General features: G+C 40.7%; 1 protein-coding gene across 5 annotated transcripts; it reads right to left on the bottom strand.

Moving 5' to 3' along the window:
* Window positions 1-1,712: 1,712 nt before the first annotated feature.
* il13ra1 (interleukin 13 receptor, alpha 1) lies at window positions 1,713-9,320 on the bottom strand. 5 transcript variants are annotated; one of them, XM_080519271.1, is made up of 10 exons: window positions 9,087-9,320; window positions 7,047-7,186; window positions 5,810-5,936; window positions 5,435-5,534; window positions 5,102-5,295; window positions 4,879-5,015; window positions 3,755-3,878; window positions 3,569-3,656; window positions 3,407-3,482; window positions 1,713-2,594 (listed from the first exon to the last, which is right to left on the bottom strand). In XM_080519271.1, exons 1-10 carry the CDS (start codon window positions 9,157-9,159, stop codon window positions 2,502-2,504), a joined length of 1,152 nt encoding a protein of 383 aa, XP_080375397.1. In that variant the 5' UTR covers window positions 9,160-9,320; the 3' UTR covers window positions 1,713-2,501. The 5 variants fall into 5 exon arrangements, 4 of the variants coding, with proteins under 4 accessions (XP_080375397.1, XP_080375396.1, XP_080375399.1 ...); XM_080519270.1 differs by having other exon boundaries at window positions 7,047-7,189; XR_013937143.1 differs by having other exon boundaries at window positions 2,583-2,594; window positions 3,565-3,656; window positions 7,047-7,189.
* Between the last annotated feature and the right edge of the window lie 2,091 nt (window positions 9,321-11,411).

The following is an 11,411-nucleotide window of genomic DNA, read 5'->3' on the forward strand; positions in this document are numbered from 1 at the left end:
TGTTATCAGTTCGGTCAATTTTCAGATTTTATCAGACATGATGTCGAGCAGAATTAAACCTTTTTTGTTTGTTTTTTCCCGGCGAAGGACGGTGCGTCAATAAAAAGCGTCCGACGCCGTTCTGATTATTTATTGCAAATCCTCGGTGGATTAAAAAAAAAAAAAAACCTCTTTCGAGGATTTGGCGCATTGCTGCTGCTGCTGCTGCAGGTGAAAAACAGTGGGATTACACCGAGATTGCATCAGAATCCAATTACGCGCCTCCTCCTGCACCCAGTGTGACACCCACATCCAGCCCTTGTTCCCACACACCCTGTTTCTGCACTTTTTTCCCGTCAAGGACATCCAGGTCGAGGTTTTGTCCTCTGCACAGTCCTGCAAAAATAACATCAGGCAGGAAAAGAAGGTGTTGTACGTGTCACAGTACCCTGGCAGTCTGGGAGTATTAATCCATTCTATATAGCAGCACGTTGGGCTTTCCAAACATACTGTATGTGTGAATTCACATTTTTTGCTCATGTTCGATTTTATTTGTTGCACAACAGATTATCTCTAGCGATGAATGTAACACTCGATCAAAGAAGGGTTCAATAGACTCGATGCTGGATTACCAATGTGAGGAAGTGATCTTGAAAAAGCTCCAATAACAGATAAAGGGGGAGAGAAAAGATGATTTTTTTTTTTTAAACAGCTACAAAATCCAGAATATGAAACATGATTAAACTGAAATGGGTAAAAAAAAATGTCAAGGAACAGGCCAATTTAAATTAGAATGTTAATAATTCTCACCTCATTATGAGTATTATTGTTGTGGTGGTGTTTATGTAAACATTCTAAAACAGATATATTGCTTGTGGGGGGTGCTATGAAAAGAAAAATACCACGTGTTAGTTTTAGCCTATAACTGGTGATATATGACGGTTAAAAACAATGTTATTCTCATTTTTAAACATGTTTTGAGGCTCCAGACCATTTCCTTGTTTCACAGCCTGTCCACCTCCTCTAATATTGGTACCATACTTAATTCTGATCGTGCTGTTCACACGACAAAGCCTGTGTGGGCCTGTGTGTTCAGGCATCAAGAACAATCCAGGCAATTTATGCTGTAATCGACGTGACATTTGATTTCACGCTCACCTCAAAAACAACATATAATTATGAATTCTGACTACTAACTGTTGAATAGAGAAATCAACAAGTGTAGTTTCAGTTTGCGTTCACTAATAAAGTCATTACAACTGACCAGAGGTTCAGATGTTGTTAAATTGTCCCCATTCAGATCTGCTAAGTGAATCTATTTATTTATTTGTTTATTTGTTTGAGAGGTCGCAATCTTCAGTTCTATCAAAGTGGTCATCTGTCTGTGCCGGAACAGCTGACATTACAAAAGTTAGTTTTTTTGGCTTTATCTTTAAACTGCTTAAATGATGGAAAAACAAATAATCAAATGAATATGCCTGTAATTGCCAGAAAGGATGAATCAGTCAAATTAGCATAAATGACTAAAACTACCAAAATGCTGAAAATGCTACAATTAAAACAGTTAAAAATGAGCCTGCAATGACTAAATATTGCTAAAAACGCTAAAATAGCTGTAAAGATATATTTTTTTAAAACAACTTCCCAGTGAATCTGATGAATAAAACAAGTTGAAAGTGTTAAAACCATCATATTTAAGCTTGAACAGTGAAAGTACAACCCGTTTTTCATGAAAGACCAAGTTTATTCAAACATCACACTCAGCAGCACGTGTGGCAGCAACATTCTGGACCACAACCGAGGAAAGTGATGAAAAAAAAAACAATCAAACAAAAAAACTGCATTGAAATGGACGAACCAACTTCTACAATCATTATATTAAAGCTTGAAGACTGAACGTACAAGCATAGTCTCAAAAAGTACGTAGCAACTAACAAAATATGAACATACTATCTGTATATATATTAAAAATGTGATTCTTCTAAACTGTGCCCCCCCCCCCCCCCACAAGATTTTGAAATTGTTTCTTTTCGCAATTTTCTCAGTTTCATAACTTCCTTCTTTAAGTGAAGCCGATGAAGAAACGTTCACTCTGTGCTTTCAACACAGCGTCTGTGTCTAGAAGCGCTTAGTTAATGCAAAGAGGGTTATTGAAAATGTATTAATCGCATTTGAGAAAAACGTGGACACATTTTTTTTTTGTCGTCAATCAATTTCCAGACGACTCCGGCAGCCAAATGGTTGAAGAGTTGAATAGACACATTGAAAACCCCTTCAGACTCCAGATATGGTCACTGCACCAGCAGAATTGTGCAAAACACATTATAGAATAAAAAAAAATATATATTTATGAACTAACAGTGGAAATACTGGCACGTCTGGTGTGTCCCGATACAGATATCTCATTCAGAATAACTTCCTGGCGCCACAGCCTGGTTTTAGCTGGAGCAGCTCGTGAAGAAATGCGGTACCTGCCGTTATTTCCCCCTCTTCCTGCTTGGGAGTGACATTTTTGACGGGTGTCAGCAGTTTGTGCCGCTGAGCTGCGGGTCGAGCACCACGGAGATTTTGCACTCCTCTTCCTTCACTGGCGTGTAGACGTTGTGAAACATGCTCTGGAGAAACGAAGAAGAAAACGGAGATGAAAAGGAGAAACTGAAAGCAACGATATTAAACGCAATTAACATTAATTTATCTACTTTATTTTTCCCCCCAGTAATCCCAGTTTGGGTGGAAGATGAGCTTGAACTGAAAGGGGCTGTGTTGGACTCGTTCTACCAGCAAAGGACCATCGATAAAAAAAATTGGCAAAAAATAAAATGGCTGCATTCGATAATAGTTAAATAATTAAAGCAGTCGTCACCCAGAAATCACATTTTTCCTCGCCTTGAAAAGCTGGAGTTTGAAAGAGGCCGAGGTTTTCTTTGGTTTGTTCAAAGAACAATCCTCCACAAGGGGGCGCAGGTTTTAACCGTGCCCCTGTGATGACGTCACCACAGGAGGCTCATATGGTAAATCTTCCTCTGTTAGATTTAGCGGCTAGCGGTTAGCCACGAGCCGCTAACGGAACTAATATAAACCTTAGAACCTCGCGTGGTTTACAAATGAGCCTGGAGTTCATTTTAAATCTCTGTGGCGAGGATGTGTGTAGACGGCTCCACCATTTTTATATATTTTTTTAAATTATTATTGTTTGTGTGGGCAAAATACCGCTATGCTACCTCTTTGCTACCGCCACGATCGACAGTTGCGGCGGCCAATCAACAGGCGTCGAACACTCAAAATCTTGTGCGCTGTCACGAGAGGAAGTTGTGATAGGAAAATCAATTTCTATGTTTAATTTAATCGAATTTTTAAAAATGAATTTCAAGAAGTGATATAAAGAATGAAGCAACATTCTTGAGGAAATGAAAAACAGACGTGTCACCTTAGTGTTGTTGTTTGAAAATTCGCTGAGGTAATCTATAGGCTCTGGCACTTTGGGGAAGATTGTGGCCTTGTTCCTGTTTGGAGACAGTGAATGGTCAACACCGGAGGGGGGCCGGCAAAATAACAGTTGGTGGGCGGGACGAGCGAGAGCCGGACCTACTTCTGGAAGCACGCGCAGATCATAGCCACCAGGGCGGCGATCAGCACCGGCGCGGCGTACAGCACGACGTTGGGCAGCTCGTCAGCGTCTTCACGTGGGGGGGGGGGGTGAACACACGGACGGGCTCAGATTGATGGCGGCGGCGGGAAAAGAGAAAGCCGGCGAGATTGAAACGCACGGACGTACCGAAATGCCGCCAGTCGCCCCACGGCGTCGCTCCACTGCGGCTCTTCGCCCTGACGGCCATGCCGCCGCCACAGCGAGAGTGCAGGACCAGCTGGTGGGACGTCCGTCCCTCTACGTCCAAAGGCTGGAGGAAAAAACCCAAGAGAATGTGCATCATTCAATAAATAAATATAAAGTCTGGACACGTAACCCAGAACTACACACACACACGCACGCACGCACGCACGGGTCGTGTTTGTTTAGATATGAGCAACGTCCCACGGCTCCGTCTTGAGGACACGGTGTTTTCCCAGAGGACATTTCTCAGACTGAAGTGGCGTCAGGGGGCGGAGCTTCCAGCAGCACAACGTCTCTCTTAAACTACAAATATCCGTCTGAACAAACCTGAACGTTGTGCTTTAAATCAGTAACTGTGTGAAACAGGCGCTATGAAATGTACTATTACTATTTTTAACAGTTTGAGCTGTTTCGATATTTTTCATAGGTTTTTAACAATTTTGGCTTGTATCTATTTTTAGCCATTTTAGCAGTTTTATATGTTTTTTTCCAGCAGATTATTTGTATTTTTTTTTGCAACTTTATTGCCCTTTTAGGACTTTTTCATGGTTTATACTGTTTTACACTTTAATGCTGTTGATTTATTTACCTGTTTGTTTATTTGTTTTGCCATTTTGTGAGTGATTTTTGGTGAATTTGAATCGTTTTACCTTTTGAAGTCACTTCAGCCGCTAAAAGAATCTATTTTATGTGCTCACCTATTCCGACTCTTTAATATATTTAAATATACTTTCCACTGGTTTTCCCTGGTGTCCATTATTGCCTTTGAGCACTTACAGCTTTTGTTTAGTAGTCCATTTCATTACAGTATATTTAATCTACATAAAAAATATTGTCAAATATTGGAAAATTCTGAGCACAACTTCATTTTCTGTGTAAATTTTGAATATATATAAAAAAAAGTGACTGGTACGAACCAAAAACAGACAAAAGACGGTAATTAAACCAAACTTTAAATGTTTTTATAATTATGTTAGCTGTAAAATCTAAATCTAAAGCATTTCCTTCAGTTTTGTATCCACTTTAACTACAGAAAATTCAAGAAGCGTGATTGTCGTGTCTCTCACCTCATGTGTCGCACCACATTCAGTGTAATTGATCTGAATCGTCCATCCATCTGGAACCGCGATCTCCGGAGGATTCCAGCTGATGTTGAATTTGTTGCCTCTTTTTGTGACTGTCCAATCCAGCAGAGGCGGTCTCACTGTCAAGAAGAAGACGCCATCACGTTCGCGTTTAAAGGACTTTTTATTAAAAAAAAAAAAAAAATATGGATATTTGCGTCTTCACCGGCATCCTTCAGGCGTCTCCTGAAGGTGTTTCTGACCGGCCTGCCGTCCACGGTTCCGTTGAAGAGGACGTAGACGACGTGACACGTGGTGGCAAGCAGCTCGCAGCCGGACCTCACGCCGCCCGCCGAGTCGGGCGACGAGCACTCCTGCAACGCCAACGGAGCGGCGTCCTCGTCACATTCGTTCACTAACCTGGGACACAAACGGGTGAAAGCAAATTCGATGGCGGCGACGGAACGCCGAAGGCGACTTGGGGGGGGGGGGGGGGGGGTTCCCGACAAAATCCAACGCCGCTCTTGTTTACGCGCAGAAACAGACACAAAAGTCGTACTTATAGTAAAAGCCAACGTCTGGAGGGCGTCTGACTGGTGACCACTGGCAGCGGGCGCCGTGCGGAGAATACAGGAAGCAATCCAGGTCCTTCGCCAGCTCTGAGGGGAACACAAGCACAAACACACACCTTGAAACACGCACAACAACAACAACAACAACAACAACAAAAAATACACTTGTCACTTGCAGACTAAAACGACTCTTGTTAACACAGTTCAGGGTGACGAATGTGACATTGAGGCGACGTTACGCACTTTCAAAACAATGTTTGTTCACACAGAAACTCTTGATGCAGGAATCCCTTTTATTTTGACAGGATCATTTCTTTAGTTTTGCCCTCAAAAGAGGGGACGTCTTACTCGTCTTACGCTACCTGGGTAGGAGACGTTGAGGACGGCCGGCTCGCTCTCGGCGCCCCGGCACACGGTGGTGACGCTCCAGTGGACGGAGCCTCCCTCCATGATCAGCAGAGAGAAGTTGAGGGACGACGCGTTCAGTTCCTAGACGCCGCCAACGGAGGAGAAAGAGCGTCGGGTGAATCGCCCGAAGCGTCACGTGCAGCCCCCGTTTGTTGAATTCTTTTAAATAAATGACCATATGAGTCGAAAGGCGTGTCTTCAAGAGTGAACATTTCCTCCACGGCCTTCCGTCTGGAGACTTTCTTCGACAACGGAGTGAAAAGCTGCTTGGAGCTGCTCGGGAGTGAATCCTGCAAATCTGGGTCAACGTCACTACCTGGTACAGGGAGATCTTTTAATATCCTCCCTCATGGTGGCTTCAAGCTGCAGTAAAGAGTAAAGACCAACTGTTTTTAACAGTTTGGACTCTTTTCCTAAAGGGAAATCTTCTGTTGATTTTGATGACTCGTGATTCCAAATTGCAGAATGCACTTATTTTTTTTATTAATCTAGTTTTGTTTTGTTTTTTCTTCTCTAACTAACTTTCTTAAAATGATTGCTGTATTATCACTACTATATTCATTATTGTTATTAGTTATTATTCTGGTTAATTGGACTATATTTTGCATTTCTTCTTCTCTTTATTGCGGTCTGATGGGTTGTGTGTGTGTGTGTGTGTGTGTGGGGGGGGGGGGGGGGGCTTTCTTTCTGTATCTTGTATTTTCTCTGTGCATAAAAACAATAAAATGCATAAAAAATTAAAAAAAAAAAGAATCAAACATAGGCCACGACAAGACTTATAACGTAACCTTAACCAGCCTTAACAAAAAATCTGTCTTGGATATTTGTCTTTGTATTATCACTACTACATTCTTTATTGTTATTAGTTATTATTCTGGTTAATTGGACTATATTTTGTATTTCTTCTTCTCTTTGCTGCTGTCTGATGGGTTGTGTGTGTGTGTGTGTGTGTGTGTGGGGGGTTCTTTCTGTGTCTTGTATTTTCTCTGCGCATAAAAACAATAAAATGCATACAAAATTTAAAAAAAAAAGAATCAAACATAGGCCACGACAAGACTCATAACGTAACCTTAACCAGCCTTAACAAAAAATCTGTCTTCGGTTAAACAAATCATTGCTATTTTTTTTTTTTTTTGGTGCACAGGTGAGCGTCAGGAGGCGCTTTCCAGAGACGCGTGGCCGGACACGTACCCGCGTGACCGTGGACGATTTGACGGTCGCAGACACGTCATAGGAGCAGTTGTCTCCCGGGTGCGGCGGAGGACACCAGGACAGGCCCGGGTTGAAGTCACCGTCCCACAGTTCGCTCACATTCCGGGGAGGGAGGACTTCTCCTGATGTGAATTAAAAAAATACAACACGGTAACTCCTTTTTTTTTTTTTTTTTTTTAACAGGAAGCATGACCCTGCTGAAAGAAAAAAAGGAGCAGCTGTGCCTCGAGGAAACGCCTGCAGCCGATGTGTCACAATACAAACGCCACACAAGATCAGAAGTTCACAACCCGGCGTAAGGAAACACAGAACCTTTGAGCTTTATTTAACCATCATTAAGAGATTCTTAGGAAGAGTTGCCGGGATACAGAAAGTTGTTGTTTTATCTCAGAAGACGCCAAAAGCCGATCCCTGTCGAAATAACATCTGCTGAGTGTATTCGTTGTTCACGCCACGCTTTCAATGTTATCTGGCTCATGCATGTGTCCATTTACAGTTGGGGGTTTTTTTTCTCTCAATTGTCTACAAACATTTCCTGAAAGCTCAGAACTCTCCACACATTAAAAAAAAAAAAAAAAAACACACACGCACACATACAATGGACAAAGCACTTCAATTCTCCAGCAAAAAGTCACTTCACGTTCAAAACAATGTTATTTCTTCTCAAAAGTGTATTTTGCTTTTCAAATGACTCACATAAATCACCATATGAGTCGACTTTTATAAGAAGCAGTTGGACACTGATGAGTTCAGTGTAAAACACAGTGATGAATGGAAAATACTTCTCCATTCATCGTCATGACTGTACGTCTGTCCAGTGCTACACGGACGACAGGCGGCTTGGAGAAGGTTGTACACGTCTGTGGATTCTGGTACACGTTCCATCTCCCGGCAAAACTAAATTCCCACGTTAGGATTGAGGATCGGAGACTATGTAACTGCGTACAGTAAATTATTGTGTCGTTTTTTGTCTCGACCACTGAATGTTCAACTTTGTGCTGGTTGTAGAAAAACCTCCAGTGTGTTGTGTATTAAAAAAAATGTTTGTTCTCAAATATTTAACAACAAACGTATGTATGCATCGTCTGTAGTAAGTGTAATATTGAACAAAAACAAACAAAACCAAGTATTTTCCATTCATCATAGTGTTTTACACTGAGCTCATCAGTGCTTCTTATAAAAGTCGACTCATATGGAGGTTTATGTCAGTCATTTGAAAACAAAATACTCTTTTGAGAAGAAATAACATTGTTTTAAATGTAAATAATCTTTTTTGCTGGATAACTGAGGGGTTTGTCTATTGTGTGTTTGTTTATTTTGAAGTGTGTGTGGAGTTCTGAGAACATGACGCATGCTTCCAGGAAATTGAGAAAAAGCTCTTGCATTACTGTGATAAACTCAATGGTCTGTCTCTCATTTGCAATTATTAATCGGGATCGGAACTGATATGACTTTCAAACGATTTTGATTCCATTTTCCAGTCCAGTCTGCTTAAAGACTCGTTTCTCTATCGATCCTCATTGGGAAGAAAATAAGAACCAACAGGTCTGTTCGCGTCAACTTTGTAACACGACTTCACAAAAACTTCGAACAGGTTCCCAAGAAGAACGGGTTTCAATTCCTAAGCCTATTTGTGAATTATTCCGACGAGACGTCACTGATTATTGCAGTATTGTTGAACGTCCACTCGTTCTCACCGTCGTTCTAACAGAGTGAACGACTTCTAATGTTGTGACTCTATTACACGTGTATTTTGTCAATTCAGACCAAAAAAAAAAAGAAATTTTTAGCGATATTAGATATTAGCAATTTTCTTTTACAGTATCCATTGTAAAAGAAAGAAGTGGGGAAGTTTCCTCTGTGGGCCGGACCCGGGCTCGAACCCGCGACCTCTGAATCCTCACTTTCTTCAGGCAGCGACGTCACCGCTGGAAAACTTCGAAGAAGAAACTGAAACCTCGGGAAATCACCCAAAGATCACGACGACACGGTAACAAGACGCTGTGGAGATTTACTTACCCGCGTTGCTTTGAATGGTGAAAAACCAGCAGCCAAAAAGGCACAAATTTAAACTTTGTAGCTCCGTGTTCATTCTTTTTCCCCCTTTTTTTTTCCTCCTCTCGGGTTTCCTAAGATGTTGTTGGTGTGAGGAGAAGAGAGAGCCTGTCTCTTCTTACTGTGCTCTGCCTTCAAATGTGAAGAAATATATATATATAAAAAACAGGTTTGCTTGCGCTCCCAGGCTGGTGGGAGGAATGCTTCTTGCCTGGAAATGGGCGGCGAGCTTCCTCCTCTCTGGACACGCAGACGCGCGCGCGCGCGCGTGCGCAACATGCTTCACACTTAGAAACTCCAACGCTCTGATTAACTATTGAGTGTGAATTACAGCATTTCTCCCCAATGTTTTGCATATTTTAAACGTGTAAAGAAAAAAGAAAAACACAAACAAACGGAAAAGGAAAATGGAAAAAGAAAATCCAAATGAGTAAACAAATGTAGAAGACAACACAATGCCTTATGTGCCAATCCGGATTTGCATGTTCGAGAGGAAGTAGGGAGAAGTGAAAATGTATCCAATCCCGCTCCTTTGCGTCTTCATTCGCTTCAGTCGAATAAGTTTTTGCGCAATTTAACATCCAATATTACATTCATGCGCCCAAACATCTACGGACACAATTTTATACAACAGATAGGGCAACAACCATGTTTTTTTGTTTTTTTAACTGAGATAAGTTTGATATTTCTTTAATCTCCACAACATCGTTTGTTCCATAAATGCACTCCACGGGTAACAAAGAGACTTTTCAAGGTTCAAGGTTCAAGGTGTTTTATTTGTCATTCCAACAGTAAAAACCAGGTTTCACAGTGTAATGAAATTCATACGTTGCCGTCTACCCTGGTGCCGACATACATAAATAAATAAGTATATACACAAGAAAATAGAATAAAATAAAATAAAATATAAAATAAAATAACAGAGCAGTGCAAAACTGCGCAAAATATTAGTCAGAATTCAGAAGCTATTCCGAAGTCTGATGTCAACGGGGAAGAAAGAGTTTTTGAGTCCATTTGTTTTGCATTTTTCAAGGTCGTGTTAATCTTTAACTTTAACTGTAACCTTCCCCTTAAATCATATTTTCTCTCATTCACAGAACAATGTCTGAATGTTACCTGGCAATAACGTGTCGTTGCTTAATACAGTAGAATAGTTTTAAACTCCACAAGGTCCATGAATGTAATACTTTTTTATTGGAAGAAGAACAATACTAGATTGGTGTGGTCATTGCTCTTTGTTTTTTGTTTTTGTTTGATTTATTTTATAGAACTGTATTAATCCCTGAGGGGAAATTCATACAGAATTGACCCATCAAGCTGTATATAGGTAGTTAGGATCTGTGTTTTATTTGTTTTCATTGTAAATAAATATAATTTTTGTGAATCATACTTGCTGTGTTATTAATGTGCACAAAAGTGAATGAAATGTCGACCCCTTCTGTGTCAAGAACTCCAAAATCCTTCAAGCTTTACTGTTAATTCTGCTAATTGTAATTAATTTAACTATTAATTCAACTTCCTGATTAATTGTTTAGTATATGTTATGAGACTGATAGAACTGAATTGGCTATCATTTCCTGTTAAGACAGGTGGTGCTCCGAGGTTCTGATACAGGTCAAATAAAATTTTCAATAACATAATTAATAACTATCTTTGATCATTATTAATCTTTATCGATAGCCAAACATAAAATAAATGGTTCCTAGTGATCCTTATGAGGTAATAGATCCCCCACATAGGGATGGGATTCCATCTCCTAAAATGGCGGGACGCTCTTAGTGGGGCAGATAAGTGTAATTTTTTCGAAGAATCGTGCAAATGATGATACAAGCATCAAATTTGGCACACTTGTTCTCCAAGGGGTACTAATCAAATCTGCCATTGGCCAAACTGCGATTGGCCAATTGAAAATCCAAGATGGTGGCCATTTTTCAAGATGGCCGCCAAAATAGCCACCCGAAGTTGATATTTTGCTTAAAATATTTGTAGTTGTCAGATTTTCATGATTAAAGTGTGGATTCCTATGTTTTCAAGCCTGCTGAACTATATTTTCTAGTTTATGACATGGTTAAAGCGCTCTGGGACACAGTTTTCATGTATATTTATGAATTCCATATGTTGGCTGGGTATTGCAATGTACGGGTATAGTGTTAAGAGTTAGTACCTTTGACTCAGCGGTTAGTCACATCTATTGGATGGGCTACTGACACTGGTCCTCTGCGCTCGCCAAACTCTAGCCTTTGACTCCAAGAAGATGCTAGTGCACAGCATCTGCCACCCTTGTAAATC

The sequence above is a fragment of the Blennius ocellaris genome, assembly GCF_963422515.1.
Source record: "Blennius ocellaris genome assembly, chromosome: 23".
NCBI classification, from domain to species: Eukaryota; Metazoa; Chordata; class Actinopteri; order Blenniiformes; family Blenniidae; genus Blennius; species Blennius ocellaris.

Bases quoted from the DNA above. Each gene is read 5' to 3' on its own strand.
- il13ra1 (XM_080519270.1), bottom strand. From the start codon at position 9,159: ATGAACACGGAGCTACAAAGTTTAAATTTGTGCCTTTTTGGCTGCTGG. The intron at 3,657-3,754 runs GTACGTCCGTGC...CCCCACGTGAAG, and splicing joins GGGCGACTGGCGGCATTTCG to ACGCTGACGAGCTGCCCAAC. The intron at 2,595-3,406 runs GTGACACGTCTG...TCGTTTCTCCAG, and splicing joins TTTCAAACAACAACACTAAG to AGCATGTTTCACAACGTCTA.